The following is a 16,969-nucleotide window of genomic DNA, read 5'->3' as shown; positions in this document are numbered from 1 at the left end:
CTCCCCATTTGGATAAAGCTGCCGGCGGTGCCCACAGCCCAGCCTGACCATGATGCTGTGAGCTGGCTCCCGGGCGGAAGGGAGAGGTCAGGGCTAGGGCGCACTTGGGAGGTAAGCAAAAAAGCCCAGCCGCTCACCCAGATGCTCCCACTACAGGAATGCCCTACATCTGGCTGCCGACTGACCTCTGGACAGACAATTCCCTGTTTCTCTTCATCCAAATGTTGGTTAATTACAAAAAGGCCTTCTCTGCTTCTAAACCAAAAAGGGATTACAGCATGATGAGTCTATGCAGCTAAGCTGAGATAGGAATGTGAGGATTTTTCTTTTTTCTTTTTTTTTTAAGATTTTATTTATTTATTCATGAGAGACAGAGGGAGAGAGAGAGAGAGAAGCAGAGGGAGAAGCAGGCTCCCAAGGAGCAGGGAGCCCGATGCGGGACTCGATCCCAGGACCCTGGGATCATGACCTGAGCCGAAGGCAGACGCTTAACCATCTGAGCCACCCAGGTGCCCCCGAGAATTTTTCTTATCAGAACTCGTGATACTGCTACTATTACTAACAACAACAACGTCATCGGGTGGTAGATCCTTTCTGAAAATGGCCACCATTTGTTCCCTCTCTGAATCCAGGCCCTTTGCAATGTGATCTTGCAGTTCCTCCCGTCAAGAGATAGAGTCTAGCTCCCCATTCCTTGAATCTGCACAGGCCTCTTGGCTTGCGTTGACCAATAAGATGCAGCAAGATGACAATGTGAACAAGCCCAAACTAGCCTGCTGGAAAAGCTGGGGCCACACAGAGCCAAAACAAACCATCCCAGCTGAGGCCATCCCAGACCAGCCTCCGGTGCTGCTGAGATCAGCGGAGCTGTCCTCCTGAACCACCACAGACACAGATGCGAGAGGGAGTCCCACTGAGAGCAGAAGAGCCACCACGTTGAGCCCAGCCCGAATGGCCACCCCACAGAATTGTAAATACACAGTTTGGTTTTGAGCCCCTAAGTTTTGGAGTACAGTAGTCCCTGCTTATTCTCGGGAGATATGTTCCAAGACCCCCAGGGGATGCCCAAAGCTGTGGATCGTACCAAACCCCATGTATGCTATGTTTTTTTCCTAGACACGCATATCCGTGATAAAGTTTAATTTATAAACTAGGCACAGTAAGAGATTAACAACTGATTAATAACTGATAATAAAATAGAACAATTATTGCAATATACTGTAGTAAAAGTTATGTGAATGTGGTTACTCTCTAAGTGTCTTATTGTACTGTCCTCACCCTTCTTCTCATGCCGATGTGAGATGATAAGATGCCTACGTGATGAGATGAAGGGGAATGATACAGTGCATGCCACAGCACTAGGCTGCCCTCGACCTTCTGATGGTATGTCAGAGGGAGGGTCAGCAGCTACGGGATGGAGGTTGACTGCACGTAACTGAAAGTGCAGATAAGGGGGACTATGGTAGTTAGTTATGGAGCAAAAGCCAACTAATAAAAAGTGCTTTGCTTTGTTTTGTTTTGTTTTCATAAGGGGAACAATGACAGGATCTAAGAAACACAATTAAGACTTTTTTTTGGTCATATAAACATCATTGCTAAATCAAAAAAGCAAGAAGTTGCTTACTATACGACCACCCCAAAATACATCAGCAGGATTCAAAAACAGGAATCACATCGCTCACTCTGCCTGGTACCTGCGAGTCACCCTGCGGACCTCGCTCCCTCCAGCAGAGGCCGCTCCACTCACCAGAATCTTGGTGGTGTAGGCGCTGTTGATGGCAATGGCGTTGACGAGCAGCTCCATGGTCTTGGCATTAATGGAGCTGGGATCAGGGATCTCCTTGTAGTGGACGTCGCCAACGTAGGCCTGCACGACTGTCATGCGATTGGTGGTCAGTGTGCCTGTCTTGTCTGAGCAGATGGCGGTGGCATTGCCCATGGTCTCACAGGCATCCAGGTGACGGACCAGGTTGTTGTCTTTCATCATTTTCTGGGGGCAGAGGCAGGTGAGAGGGTGACAGTGAGGAGAGGGAGTCGGGGGGGCCAGGGTGCGGGGTGGGGGCACTGGGGAAGCACGCAGAGAATGGGGCAGAGCTTCTGCAGTCTGCCCCTTGTTTTTCTGCAGGTGCAAAGGGCATGGGTGGCCGTGGCCTTGGACACTGGGGCTCAATGTGTATGTAGGTTTTTCCTTCGCTTTCCTTATTTGAACCACTTAAAAGATTTGATTAATTGACTTTATTAATTTGGAATACAGAAGTAATCTGTATTCCTTATGGAAAAAATTGGGAAAAGGGTGATAAATTAATGTTGAGTCCTTTATAATGACCTCAAATATTTTTCTCTTACAACCCAACAGAAGTAACCATCCTTTATTTGGCTAAGCATTTTTTTTCCCCCAAATCTTTTGCTGGTGCCTGGTTTTCATTGTCATTTTTGGTTCCACCAAAAAGAAATAAATTTAGGATAGATATATATGTGTTTATAGACATAGGGCAGTATCTGGAAAAATGTCGAAATATTAGTGTTATTATTTCTGGGTGGTAGAATTACAGGGGATTTTTATTGCCTTCTTTAAAAAAAATCTACAGATTCGATTTTTCCTGCATTGAATACATATTATACCTCATGTAATAAAAATCACAAATTTCTTTTCAATATACACAAAAAAGAAAACAAATCCACCATAATGCCATCACCCAGAATGGATACAGCTTATGTATTGACATCTTTTCTTTCTAAATTTATAACAAGAATGAAATCCTACCATACATATCATTATGAATTTTCTGGCATTCGCCCTCCTCTCTGTCTTTCCAGCTCCACTCCTAGCTTCTTCGAGGTTCTCAAGCAACTCAGCAAATGAAGTAATTCTCAAGGAACTGCCACTCTGAAGGCAGGCCCTGCTGACACAATGACCCCATCTGGCAAGGAGGGACATGAAAAGTTGCTAGAGGCTGAGTCAGACATGGTTCTAGTCTGTTCCTGAGAATCTGATTTCCTTTATTCTTGCTCATCATAACTCTTTATAAAAAGGGTGAAAAAAGAGTGCAATTAGAATAATTTTAATAGCAGTTCATGTCACTAAGGAATGACTATTGGTAGAATCATATGCTATTGCAGTCTTCTCTTATTATAACCTGTGATAAGAGTAACACTTCATCTATGTTGAATGGATGAGCAATAGCAACACACTTTATGGTTTGCAAAGTTCTTCCACGCTTATTTTCTTGTCTGATGTTACAAGAGGCCTGTGAAACCTTTGAGGATTGTGGTCCTCCATGCTGGCAAATGGAAAAGCCATGGCCAAGTGATTTGACCAGGATCACACACCTAATGAGGGTTAAAGCTGAGACTGGAGCCCGGCTCTGTATAACTTCACAGCCTGGATCATTCCATCGGGCCCCTGCCCATCTGTACTCTTGGAAGATAGTTCAAGTGTTGGGCTTAAGAATATACAGGTGGCTACTGAGCACTGGAAATGTGGCTGGTCTGATGTGAAATGTGCTGTACGTGTAAAAATATGTGTTGGGATTTGAAGACTTATTATGAAAAAAGCAACGTAAGATATCTCACTAGTGATTTGTATATTGATTACATGTTGGATTGCTAATAATTTGGACATAATAGGTAAAGTAAATTATATTACTAAAATTAATCTCACTTGTTTCTTTTTACTTTTTTTTTTAACATGACTATGAAGAAATTTAAAATCACACATATGGCTCACATTGTGTCTCTGAGTGTCATCTCTGTTCTTTTGATGGTGGCTCATGGGGTGGGTATGCCAGGCTCAGAGAGAGGAGAGTTTGCCTCTCCTGGGTTGGGGCTGTACCCAGTTTTTCAAGTGACTATATAAGTAACACGACCTAAGACAGCTGAAGGCACCAGGTGCCAGAGATGCGAACCGCAGAAGGTGCAGAGGCCTAAAAACGTCTGTGCATGATTCCCCCCCCCAACTACCTCTGTGTGACTTTCAAGACACCCCAAGCTCGGCCGGGTGGCTGTGGGGGTCCCCACTCCTGGCTGTATGAGAATCTCCAACTCTGGGCCCCAGGCCCCCAAGCAGCATCGTGTTGTGACCTGTTTGGGCTTTGGTTTGTGGGATGGAGTTTCTTCAAGAACCCTAAAACAAGGAGACGATAAGGGCCGTATCTTTTACCTAGAGCTGCCACTTTCTGGCACCTGCCTGGAGATCTCTTTTCTGTATGAAATTACATCGGCGAGCCCAGTCCAAATTCCAGCTTGGAAACTGATGCCTGCCATGCCCTCCGGCAGCTCTGCCAATGTCTCGGAGCCAACGCCTTGTTTATAAACATGCTCAGGCCTCCATCCTCGTAGGCACGTCCTGGCACTGGGGCCCCGGGGACCAGGAGTGCAGAGCCCTGCCCTCCGAGGTGGGAAAACCATGGGGCCAAGGGAAGAGAATGAGGCTGTGATGTGAGCCAAGCTTGAAGCGCCCATTTGAGATGCTCAGCCCAGTGTTCGGGCTCCATGGATAGCCATGGCCTGGGAGCAGGGGGCGGTGGGGTTCTGCCATCCGGGGAGCACTAGAAAAACACTCCCTGCCCCCAGCCAGACCCAAGTGTCCAGTCAACTTTCATGGGCTTACCACCCTTCATTAAGCTGCTTTTAAAACCTCTTCCATTTTCAGCCCATTCCCGGAGAGGAGGGGGCTTCCTTAAATAAGATCTCTTTTGGCTTTAGGCTCATCTCTTCCCAACTTTAGGGAACAACCTCTGAGGTGAGTTGCTGAAGTATCACAGCTTCCATGGGGCTTTGACCACAGACTTTTCCTTACATTTTGTGGGATGGGGATGGGTTTGGGCCTGCATGGTGAGGTCTGCTTTTTATGTTTTTTTTTTTTCTTAATTTTTTTTATGTGGAGTTGATGATCAATGTTTAAAAATCAAGAGAGTTATATATTAAGTCCAGGCTTCTGGCTTCTCTGGGAAAAATGTGAAGAGTTGGCAATGTGTGTGGGGGGGTGCATCTGCAAGGCAACACTTAGCTGGGGTGAATCATGGTTGTTCCTGTAGCCAAGATGTGGCCCTCCAGGCTGCCACAGGCCCTGGACTCCCTGAGGGTGTGTGAGCTCCGGCTTCTGGCATAGGTCTCCTCTCCCAGCTTCTGAGGTGCCCCCTTCCTTCTTCATAGCTCTACTGCTGGCCCCAGCGCTTGCTCCACGGGCAACCCCCCCAGAGCCCCTGCTGGGGGCAGCCAATCCCAGCTGCTCCGTCCGGTCCTCTCCTTCTCACCTTCACCGAGTAGGCCAGTGAGATGGTGACGGCCAGAGGGAGCCCCTCCGGCACAGCGACCACCAGCACTGTCACGCCAATGATGAAGAACTTGACAAAGTACTGCACGTAGACGGGCGTGCACTCAGGTAGCCATGGCTTCTTGTTGACCACGAAGGTGTCCACGGTGAAGTAGAGCACCAGGATGATGACCGTGATGGCTGACATCACCAGACCTGTAACACGGGTCGGGGGGAGACCATCTCAGGGGCTCTCCTGGGGGTGGGGGCCCTGGGAAGTGAGATGGAGACCAGATACTTGGCCAGGCAGATTCTAACCCACATCTCAGCTCTGCCACTTACTAGCTTTGTGGCCTGGGGCACGCCCTTGATCCTCACAGAGCCTCAGTCTCCTCCTCTGTGTAATGGGGATGCCCGCTTATTTCATGTGGTTTTGCAAGGATCAAATGTGATGAACGCATGTAAAGCGCCTGACACGGTGCCCGACACCTTGTGGGTGCTCAGGAAATGTGTGCCGAGGCCACGGGAATTATTTTGAACTGCCTGCATAGTTCTTGCGCACAATCACGTGCAGCCAGTACCATTTATCGACTTGTCCACCCAGGCACCTCATAGCTCCTAATCCAGGAGCGAGGGACACAGCACTAGAGAGGACAGAGTCCCTGCTCTTGGGAAGCTGAGACTCCAGAGGGGGAGGCAGACAAGAAGCAACACGCTCATGAACAAGACCATCCCTGTAGAGATAATGCCGTGTAGAAAAACTGTAGGACGACATGACAGAGAGTGACATGGGCTGAAGGTAAGAAAACAACCCACGTCCATCGACAAACAAATGGGTAAAGACGGCGTGCTGTAGACACACAGTGGAGTATGACTCAGCCTTAAAAAAGAAGGAAGTCCTGCCATTTGCGACCACATGGATGGGCCTGGAGGACATTATATATATATATATAAATAGTCAAACTCATAGAAGCAGAGAGTAGAAGGGTGGTTGCCAGGGGCTGTGGGGAGGGGGAGGGGGGTTGTTTTTCAGTCGGTATAGAGTTTCAGTTATGCAAGATAAAGAAGTTCTAGGGCTCTGCTCTACACTACGGGGCCTACAGTGAACAACAGAGTATTGTGCGCTTCAAAATTGGTTAAGAGGCTGGATCTACCTCTTAAGTGTTCTGAGCCCCCAAAACGGAAAACAGAAAAACCCAGGAAAGAACACAGGAATTTTTGGAGGTGGGGGGTATGTTTTGTACCTTGCTTGTGGTGATGGTATCACAGGTGTACGCATATGTCCAAATTTATCAAGATGTACACTAAATGTGTGTAATTTTTTGTATATTAATTGTACCTCAATAAAACTTCAAAAAAGAAAATAGGAAAACACGGCCTGGTGGACAGAGACTACTTTAGCTAGGCTGTCCAGGGAAGATTTCCTGGAGGAGGTTATCCTTGAGAAGATAGGGAATGATGAGAAGGATCAGCCAGATGGTGACCTGCAGAAAGAGCGTTCCAGAAAGAGGAAAGAGCAGGGGGCCCTTTTTTGGATGAGGACATTGGGGTCAGTGAGGGGAAGGGACTTGTCCAAGGCCACAGGCCAGAGAAGCCCTGCAGAGTTCGCAGATGCAGGTGCCTACCCGCTCGGATCCCCGGGGACCCCCTTGCCCGTTCGGGGTGCTGCAGGCTCTGTGCAGGTGCCGCGGAGGCTGTGCATGCCTGCACCCTCTGCCAGAGGAAGTCCACGCTTCAGAGAGCACTGTCTCCTGGTCAGGAAGTACCTGGGATGGAACCCCACCCCAATGTGATGGCCAATATTCAATGGCTGAGGTGGAGGGGGGTCCAATAGTGCAGTCCCCTTGCTGCGAGGCCAGACAGACCCTGCAGAGGTAGGTAGAGACGGGGATTCCTCCAGGAAGTAGCTGGCTTTTTCCCTGGCCCCTTTGAGCCTCTTACCCTTTATAGGTCTCACCTGAGAGCACCCTAGCCCCTAAAAACCCTGCGTCCACCCATTTCAGGCTCTGCTTCAGGGAATTCAGCCCGAGAGAGGAGCAGAGGTGGGATGTGAACCTAGAAGTGTTTGACCCTGAACTCCATTCTTGGCAAGGCTGAGGAGGGGGAGGGGGGTGAGCAAGAACTTTGAAGGCCACGGGTTGTTCTCATCACTCCGTTCCCTGCCCCCCAGTGCCTGTGCTGTGGTTCTGTGGAGTCTTCTCCATGCTGGGGATGGAGGAAATCCCTGGTTCCGTCGCTCCCCTGCCCCCACCTCCAGCTGTGGGACTTCAGAGCCGGCTCTATCCCCATCTGACAGTCGCAGGGGCGGGAAGCCAAGCTCCCAGCAGCCGGGAGCTATCACCAGGCCCCGAGTTTAAATATAGACAGCCAAGCCTGTAATTTGCCTCCCTTCTCCACGCTGTGGTGCCTATAATTAGAGCCGGGAGACAGCCAGGTGGGGAGGCCTTGGTGTTTGCGTGTCCTCATGCGGGAGGAGAGGCCAAGGCCATGTCAGCCGGGCAGGGCTCGCCTTGCAGCTGGGCTCAGCTTCCTGGGCCGGAGGGGCCGCCGCCAGCCATCACCTGGAGCTCCCAGCTCGGTGGGGAATCGGGGCTTGTGCTGAGGCTCAGACAGGAGGCTTCTCACTGGGCTCCTGGCACTGCCCTCAACCTCTTCAATCTTTCCTCTGCATTGCAGCTGGGGCAGGGGGGGTCAGTCTAGAGCCCCAATCCATCCCTGCCCTCCCCTGCTCCAACCTACTACTGGAGCGCCGATTGTGTAAGGACTCGGGCTGGTTGCTGGGGTAGAAAAGGGTGGGTCTCAGGGACCATCTCATGCCAGCCCCCACTCTGCAGATGAGGCAACTGAGAGCCAGCTTGGGGTCAGAGCCCTGGCTGGGGTCCCTCTGGGTACCCCACGTCCCCCCTTGCACCATCCACCTGTGGCCGCATGCTTACCTGCCTTGCCGATCTGCACAGCCAGCTTGGTGAGCTTGCCCTGCAGCACGGATTTCTCCTTCTTGTGCATGTTGGCCTTTTTTTTGTCATCAGCGTCGCCACCCTCGGCACTCTTAAGGGGCTGCATCTCCATGGCGGCTGCCCCGTCCTGCTGTTTGGCTGCAGGGGGCAGAGCACGCACATGCATGCACACACGCACACGCGCGCACACGCACACACACAGACATGCACGCACCCAGGTCAGCCTGCAGGGTGGGGATATTGGCACCCACCCTGCCTGCCCAGCGGAGTGTGGTGAGATATTCACTCCCTTGTCTGGCCCCCTGCATGGCTGGCACAGACATCCTGTGATACAGGGTCTGCCTCTTCCAGCTGGAGACCCTGGTCCCGGGGCCTGTAGCTGCCTCGGACCTGGAATCCAAGTGTGAACAGGGAGTGACACAGTTCCACCTTGGATTCCCAGTAGGAGTAGGCTGGGGTCCCCGCTGGGCCTGAACAAGCCCACAGATCCTTCCCCAAATGGCCCCTCAGCTTTTCCCACATTTAGACAAGACAGATAGGCTTAGGCATCCCCAGTTGGTTCTTGAGTGTGTTGGTGGGATATTAAGCAGCTGCTAGACAGGAGGAACAAAAAAGGGGGCTTAAAAGATAAAAGAGAGTGTCCTTATCCATGGGTGCCAAGCCCCCTCCTCCTTCAGTGAAGGACTGACTGGTGGGTCTGGGGCCTTACCCTTTAGCCCCTAAGGATCCCAAAGAACCAGCTTCAAGTCTTCAGCTAAATGGGCAGCATAGCTCCAAGGCTGGGGAAGAGCCGGCTCACAGGTGGCCCCTGTCCTCACCGGTGATGTCTCCATTGGGCCTGGCAACCACGTGAATCACAGCCCACGTGAATCACAGCCCCCCCACCCCCTCCATTGGGCCTGGCAACACGTGAATCACAGCCCCCCCTCAAAGATGTCAGGCACCTGCAGGTGCGGACCTGTCTGCTTCTAGCCTGGCTCTCAGAGCCAGTGGGGGAGGGGCTGCAGGGACCACAGAAGCCGGCGAATACAAAAGGGTTACCTTTGCTCTGGCTGGCGTCCACATTGCCATCCTGCATTTTACCTACACGACAAAGAATTTTAACAGACAACAGAGAACAGACAATACACGTCGATCATCACAAAGACGCAACAGGGCCAAGGACACTCATGTCACAGATGGAGGAAGGGCCGAGCCGACTCCGTCCCTCCACATGGGGGCGCTGGGGAGGCCCTGAGACAAGAGCAAACCTGGCCACTGCACTGGCTGCAGGCTCTGTCCTGATTCTCTGGGGGCTTGGAGAGAGAGCTTCAGTGGGAATTATTTCAGCCCTGAGGATACTGATTAAATGACAGCCTCTGAGGGTAAAAAGGACCAGAGTCGGCTGGCAGAAAGCAGAGGGGTCCTCAGGTCCCCAGTGATTAATTTGGTCGGTACCTTTGGTGGGCTGAGAGGAGGCAAAGGAAATGAAAGAGACAGACAGACAGAGAGAGAGATTCTAGAAAGGGGAGGACTTTGGTCAATGTGTTCCTTAGTTTCTGGCTCCAGGAGTGACATATGTAGAATTTTACTTTCTCCTTTTCCATCTGGAGGAGCGTGAAGCCGCAGCAAGGACGACCTCCTGCCCAGCTCCATTGAGAGTGACCCATGCCAAGGGTGAGCAAGGGCTCCCTAGTGGTGGGCTTTGAGGTGCCCCAAGCATGTTCAGGGGGCTTGGGGGGAGTGTCCTGGCTTTCAGGGGGAAGCTGCTGACCCCTCCTCTCTACTTGGGTATATGTTCTTTATTCTGAGGTTGAGCAGCCCGGGCCCTAGTAGAGAGGGAAGTCAGGCCAGTGGGCTCCCCTGGGTGCCCCCCTGTCCCGGCCCTGCATGCCAGTGCTGGGGAAAGGGCTGAACCTGGGGCTGCTCACCCCCTAATCAGCGCTGCCTGGGAGGCCCCCTCCACAGTCTCGGCCAGAGGCTTGTGGGCTGGGTTTTCAGCGTGGGAGGTACTGGTTGTCACTAGCTGGCAGTTGAGACACCTGCCTTTCCCTGCTGGCCCTGCAGAGAGGGGGTTTCCTCCTGTCCCCTTGGCCTGTTCTCTGAGCTCACTCACAGCTCTTCCCATGGGCCTGGCGCCACCTTGGGAGGAGTCTGAGGAGGTCAGCCACCCTTGGCCATTGGCTGTGAAGGGGATTCTCATAGCTCATGTTCTGTGAGACCCCACCACGTGCCAGGCGCATATAGAACCTCCATGAGTTCATCTAATCCACACCACATCCCTGCAAGGGTACTCCTGTACTGCACCCACTTACAGATGAGAAACTGAGGCTCAGAGAGGCAGACGGCCTGCCCGGGTCCCAGCGGGTTAACGGAGAGCTGGCCCCAAAGTGCATCTATGTTTCCACCGCAGTTGGGAAGAAGACAGCTATCCCTCAGCCCCTCTGAGCCCAGAGGAGGGGCATTAAGGCGACCCCGGTGGGACTGGACTCCTGAAGCCCCTGTTTTGACACCAACTAGCTGTGTGGCTTTACCACTCCCAGTCTCAGCTTCCAGACCCTGTAAAATAGGGATGCGATATTCAGCTTCCGGAGCACCTGCGAGTTGCCTTAGCAATAATCACTTGCCCGTTTAGCATTTTGCAGTTTGCGAGTGTCATCTCCTGCCCATCTTCCCAACACCCTGCGGGTGGGATGGGGGGGATTCTCATCACTCTCATTTTACAGATGAGGAAACTGAGACCACGGGAGTTTCCGAGGCAGCTCTCCTTTCTGGAGCAGCCCGATGATCAGCCTGCGACTGCCATCACCGTCACCACACCACTCTGTAGGTGACTCGGAAGGTCCCGGCCCTGTGCTGTCTCTCCAGGGGAAATGCTGGGCTGTTCCCGCTGCCTCTCACAGCCAAGGGTCAGTGACCCCCTTGGGCGGATGGAAAGAGAGGGGCCCCCGTCGCTTTATTGCAAAGTTCTTTTTGCTGGATTAAAAACAAAACAGAAAAAGCCTTTTTAGAGCCAACAGGAATGAACTACAACAATTATCTTTATTTTTAAAAAATAATTTTACTAACTGGGCTAAAGGACACGGGAGGACTCCTCTTCGATACTTGGTTTTAGAAGACACAAAGGGGCCTTATTTGCATTGCATATTATCAGATGCAATAGCCCATGTGTGCGCCCATTAACCAAGCTAGCAATTTCCTCTTTTATTTCCATAGTGATCACGTGGCCAGAAAAATAATCACCAATGCATATGTTCGAGGGAGGGAGCGGCGTTGTGGGGGTACTTCTGTGCAGATGGCCTGGTTTCTCAGAAGCAAGGGACTGATCTGGATTTTTTCTCAGCCAAAGTGGAGCTCGCCTGGCCCCGGAACTATGGTGGGACAGCCAGATCTGGCTCCATGCATGACCGGGAGGGGGGGCTATTTCAGGGGAGCTGGGATGGGGAGCTCGGGTGGAGACTCGGAAGCTGCCAGATGCAGCTTCGACAAATGGGTCTGTTCTCTGCATGCATCGCCAGGACCATCGGTGTGAAAAGCGCGTGTGTGGAGGATTCATGGTGAGGTGACCTGATAAACAAGCTGTGGGGAGACGGAACACTAACTAGGTGAACTGGGAGATGTTACTTCTCTTGCCTGTGCCTCCGTTTCTTCCCCCGTGACAGGTGACAATTTCAACCAAGGTGATGCTTATGAAAAGCACCACAAAGTGCCCTGCTAATGTCTGGAGTTCAGAGTGATGTATTTACTAATCGTGATTACAAGCAATGTATTAAACAGTGATATGTTAATAAATGTAAAAAATAATAAAATGATAATGGCAATCATAATGCCTCCAAGATGAATGGAACACACCCGCTTTCAGTTGGGAGGGGGTTTGGGGGGGTGGAATCAGAGAGACTTCTACCAGCTGAGTGTGTTTTCTATATCCACATCATCCTGATTTGGCTCAGAGGAAGGAGGGAAAGGAATGGTTAATTCTGTCATTGCCCAAGGCTCAGCCTGGCACCTCTCAACCTTTAATGTACTCTGACCTGGAGCCTGGAGAGCTTACTAGACGAGATTGGGCGTGTTCAGGGTGTTATGGCCACTGACTGGAGAGCTTATTAGAACGCAGATTCTTGTTCAGTGGGTCTGGGGTGGGGCCTGAGATTCTGCATTTCTAACAGGCCCCTAGGAGATGTCCCGCCTTCTGGTCCTCTGATTACATTTTGAGCAGCAATGGCTTAGAGCACTATTCCCTAAGTATATTACAGAGACATACCAATCCCACAAGATTCAGCCAGGAAAGGTCCTGCAGCCAAATCAGCCTGGGAAGCCCTCCATGGCGAACTTTCCACTATATACCAGCATATTCAAGGTTCTGAGAAGTTCTGCAATAAGGAAGAGACCAATTCTGTCCCACGGTTCTTAAACATCTCTGACCACAGGGATCCTTTTCTTGGGGGCAGGACCTATCAATATTCCTGTGAAGTTTACAAGACACACTCCTTTGGGGAACCCTGGATCAGAAAGTGGAGTATGCACTTTAGAGCCAGCGGGCCTGGGTTCAAATCCCAGCTCTGCTACTTTTCTCCTTCTGTGACCTTGGGCTAGTGTCTTGGTATCTCCAAGCCTCAGTCTCCCCATCTTTAAAGTGGGGACAATAAACTCTGTATCGCAGGGCTGTCATGAGGATCAAATGAGGCCGTGAGCAGGAAATGTTTGTAAAGTGCCTGGCATACAGTAGGTGGTCAAGTTTCCCATTTTTCCTGCAGTTTTTCTCAGGATGCTAGTAGTTTTCTGCTACAGTTTGGAAGTGAAGCTGCCTTTTTTTGGGACCGACCAGCCTGGATGCAGTCTGTGTGTTCACCGAGCCCAGTGGGCTCACTGCTGTGGGGGAAGCAGAAGCCGGCTCCTGTTTCCTTCTCCTGCTGCCTGGGTTTGCCTATATTGGTTCTCCCTGTCATCCCTCACCACCCCTCCCTGATGCATGACACCTCCCACACCCCAAGCTGTTCTCCTTTCTCCTCCAGAGCCTGAAATAGACCCACACCCAAATTAGCAAGGCGCAGCTCACAGAAGTGTCTTGCTTGGCCCCTGACATCTACGAGGTGCTTCCATCATTGGTCGCTTTGAATGCAGGTGGCTCAGCCAGAGGTCTGGGGCAGGGGATGGGAGAATGGGGTAGGGCAAGATCTTCAGGTCTTCCAGGAGTGGTGAGGAGGAAATGATATAATGGGTGAGAAAGCCACAGCCCGGTGCCTTCTATGCAGCGATGCTGCAAGAAAGGCTTTTCCCTTCCTTCGATCCCCCGGGGCAACGGTTTTATGATCAAGCCCTACAGCTCTCAGCCTGGGTGACTATCATGCTACCTAATATGGGGACAGGGGACCTATCTGAGTACACAGAAGCCTCGTCACTCTGAAGATGGGAGGGCATAGGAATAAGAAATCCTCTAAAGGTTTAGAGACAAGTGAATGGAATTCCTTCTTGCCTGTGGGTAAGGAGGTTAAAACGCAGATAACAGGTACCGTGGCAGCCCCCCACCGCCACCCCTCACCCCGTAAGGGGGCCCGTAAGAATGCAGAGACTCAGGACAAATGCTCCAGCACAGGCAACAGCAGGAAACACCAGTCTACGTCCGAGGGACAGAACCAGGCCCGAGCCCAAGCGAGCCCCCTGCCCGTTCACTCCGAGAAAGAGAAGAGGAAGAAATGTTTATCAGTGGCTCAGCCATGCTATGGGGTGAGGCCAAAGAGCTGAACCCTGGCCTGGGTCCCCCTGCCTCGAGGAAATTTTCGAGTTGAGGACTGGAGCCTTCAGCAGGGACCCAGACACCAGCTTCAGCCCAGGTTCTGACCCCAGGACTTCTTCCCCAAGCTGGGGCCAGGAGTGTGCTTAGGAGAGGGCCACGTCGGGTGGGATGCTGCTTCTTGGGAGCCAAATCTGAAGCCCAGGGTATGTCCCTCTTCTGGGCCCCACTGGGGGTCAAGGGCCCCACAGGAGCCAGTGCTACTTCGGCAGCCGCAAGTGGGCGCGGAGCGGATTTCCCGGTGGTGGCTTCTCTCTTAAGCGCCTGCCCCACGTGGGAGGGCGATTGTCCCAGAGCTGCCCATGCACATCCAAGATCTGTGCGGTCCAGAACAGGGAGAGGCAAGCCCAGAGTTGGGGGTGGGGGAGAGAGATGCCCATCCAACCGAGACCGAGAGCTCGCCATCGGAGACGTACCATTGACTAGGCTGGTATTTGCACTATCTGCAGCATTTGAACCTGCTGCCCCATCGGCCGCTGTGGGGGTGGGAGGGATGGAAAATGCAGTGTGTCACAATGGAGAAAAGCAACAATGCAGAACAGCAACAACAATAAGGACATGAACCAACTTGTGGGAAATAACATGACTATATTCTTAAAAAAATAAAATCTCCGTTGGAAATCAAGAAACTCAAATTTGGGAGGGGGGTGGGGGTGAAATGTTCCCATAGAGATTCAATAAAAACCAGGGAAAAAAACTCAGACATGGAGGGTCTTTGAAATAAAGCATGGCAGATGATCAATGTGGTTAGGGTAGGGTGGCACTGTTCTGTGCCAAGGTCTGGACTGATGCACCCCTCCGGCCACGCCAATCAGGCAGGTCCCCATCAGAGAAACTTCTCTGAGAGGGCATCTGGCTGCCCGTCAGGGCCAGAGGGACGCATGGCCAGGACTCATTTCAAAACATTCAACAACCGGCGCAGTGAGGCACCTGCCATTCTGATCGGGTACTTGCTGTGACCACCATCACTGCATCCCAGAGGGACATCCAGCGGTGGTGGTGACTCAGGATTCGAGCCCTTGACTCAGGCCACTGCCCATGGCCACCTCCTCCTTCCTAACCAGCACTCTATAGATCGCCTGGGTCACCCCCATACGAGATGCCCCGTCATTGAATAGGTGACATCCAGCATGTCGCACTTTGTGTGTGGGACAGAGAAGGTACTGGCAGGTTTTCCTTAGTTTAGCAATTAAAAAGGACATAAGGTGGTCAGATGCACTCTGGTTGTTCTTTCTTGGGGTGGGGGCAGATGGGTTGTGCGGGAAGGAGAGGGAAGAGACGCTAGTGGGTGAGGTGTCCATGCTGTGCGGTGAGGGTGGCGGGGACGGGCTCTGTGGGGTGTGCGCCGGAGAGCAGGGCTGTGGGGTCACGTGGTGGTGAGCAGGGCACTGCACGCCGGTGTGGGGGGCGGAGGGCTGTGTGGGGTCGGTGTGGAGACGGCGGTGGTGGTGCCACGTGCATCGGCGGGTGGGGCGAAGCACCGGAAGGGCAAACAAGCGGAGCGAGGTGCTGGTTCCTCCAGCGGGGCCGGCAGCACGTCGGGGCACAGCAGAGGGTCTGGGGGGTCAGGGAGCCTCCGCCAGCGGTGTGCTGGTGGTCTAGGGCCATGGCTCGGGGGCCAAAGGCTGCTGCTATTTCTAAAAATCCCATCTACCCTGAGGGGGTCTTACTGTACCTGGTAGCTGAAGGCCATCCCCCTTCTTCACACCTGTGTGATGATTTTTGAGACATGTTAATGAAGGAGAAGCACATACAGCCCAGCCTCACCTGCATGTACAGGCACGCATGCACGCACACGCACACGCACGCCTGCGGTCATCCTGACATGGGGGCCCGCCGTGGAGGTGGAGGGGATGGGATGGGAGTGCAGAGGCGCCCCAGTCCCCGCCATGCTGCTCACGGGCGCTTGAGAGGCTCGGCTGCCCCCATCTTCCTCTGCCATGGCCCCCCCACATCCCGCTTCTTCCCTCTACACGGACACTCCCATCTCACTGGGATGCAGGTGTGTGTTCGGTAAAGGACTCTGACCTGTGCTTCAGGGCAGGAGAGGCCTGTCTTCCTACCAAAATCTTCGAGGACACAGGTCTGGCTTCTGCCCCTCACGCAGGCCCCAGTGAGGCTAAGAAAAGGAGCAAAGACTGCCTCATCCTGCCATACCCTGCCCACTGCCTCTATTTGCCCAACTGTCTGCACCCTGGGGCTGGAGCCGGCCACAGCTTCTATGTCACTCTGTGGACGCTGTCCTGACACCCTCTGGGCCTCTTTACTAGGACTTTATCCTCAGTTTCAACCTCAGCAGTTTCCTGGGTCTCTCCAGCCTCTGGACCTCCCTGAGGACAGCTCAGCTCCACTGTTCCTGCTGGTGGGGCTGCCATAATCTTAGGGGGACCCCTCTAGAAAATGGGGTATTGCCCTTGGGAACAAGTGACCTTTGGTTATGACCCAGGCTCTGTGCCTGGTTAGCTCCAGAGAGCTGGAGGTAGCAGGGCTGCCCCTAAACCTCAAGGAGGGGCCATTGACATTCTCATCTCCTTCCCCTGGACCACAGATGGTCTGGCTGTTGGGAACCCCCTTCTGGAGCTTGGGGAAGGAGACAGGACAAAAGACGAAAGATGTGAGAGGGGTCTGTCCCTGACACTGAGCGTAGGTGTTGGGGAAGGAGCTAGCTGCTCTGGGGCCAGAGGCCTGGGCCTTTGGATTTGGGCCTAGCCAGACGGGCATCCCTCCCTCTGCTCTGAGAGGCCCTTGTAGCCCAGGCTACCAGCCTGCCACACTGAGGGGCACCCCGGGGGAATAGGAATCTTGTTTCCGAGGCAGAGGAGGAGCCAGGATCCAGGCAAGGTGGCAGCTCTGGGTGGCGGAGGGGTGAGAGAGGGAACCACAAGTGTGGCCACCTTTCCTAGAATCTCCTCTGCCCCCATCTGGGCCGAGTCTGTGCGGGGCTGGTTTGCAGCTCTGCTCTGTGGACTTGAGAATGGTGGTAGGAGT

General features: G+C 52.7%; 1 protein-coding gene across 10 annotated transcripts in view; it reads right to left on the bottom strand.

The window, feature by feature from the left end:
- ATP2B2 (ATPase plasma membrane Ca2+ transporting 2) overlaps positions 1-16,969 on the bottom strand; it is a 116,327-nt gene that overhangs the window by 40,924 nt on the left and 58,434 nt on the right. For 4 of the 10 annotated variants that reach the window (XM_088021687.1, XM_088021702.1, XM_088021709.1 and 1 more), the window contains 4 exons: positions 9,253-9,294; positions 8,191-8,349; positions 5,256-5,470; positions 1,748-1,990 (listed from right to left, as the gene is read on the bottom strand). In XM_088021687.1, the coding sequence (XP_087877813.1) occupies positions 1,748-1,990; positions 5,256-5,470; positions 8,191-8,349; positions 9,253-9,294 (659 nt within the window). Of the gene's footprint in view, positions 1-1,747; positions 1,991-5,255; positions 5,471-8,190; positions 8,350-9,252; positions 9,295-9,862; positions 9,883-14,005; positions 14,025-14,397; positions 14,458-15,656; positions 15,690-16,969 lie in introns of all 10 variants that reach the window. The other 6 variants (XM_088021701.1, XM_088021706.1, XM_088021715.1 and 3 more) reach the window with 3 other exon arrangements.

This window comes from Eumetopias jubatus, unplaced genomic scaffold (genome assembly GCF_037043125.1).
Source record: "Eumetopias jubatus isolate StellerSeaLion01/CBP00866 unplaced genomic scaffold, mEumJub1_p1.0 scaffold_1, whole genome shotgun sequence".
NCBI classification, from domain to species: Eukaryota; Metazoa; Chordata; class Mammalia; order Carnivora; family Otariidae; genus Eumetopias; species Eumetopias jubatus.
Note: the sequence above shows the minus strand (reverse complement) of the source record. Positions and strands in the feature narration are given on the sequence as shown.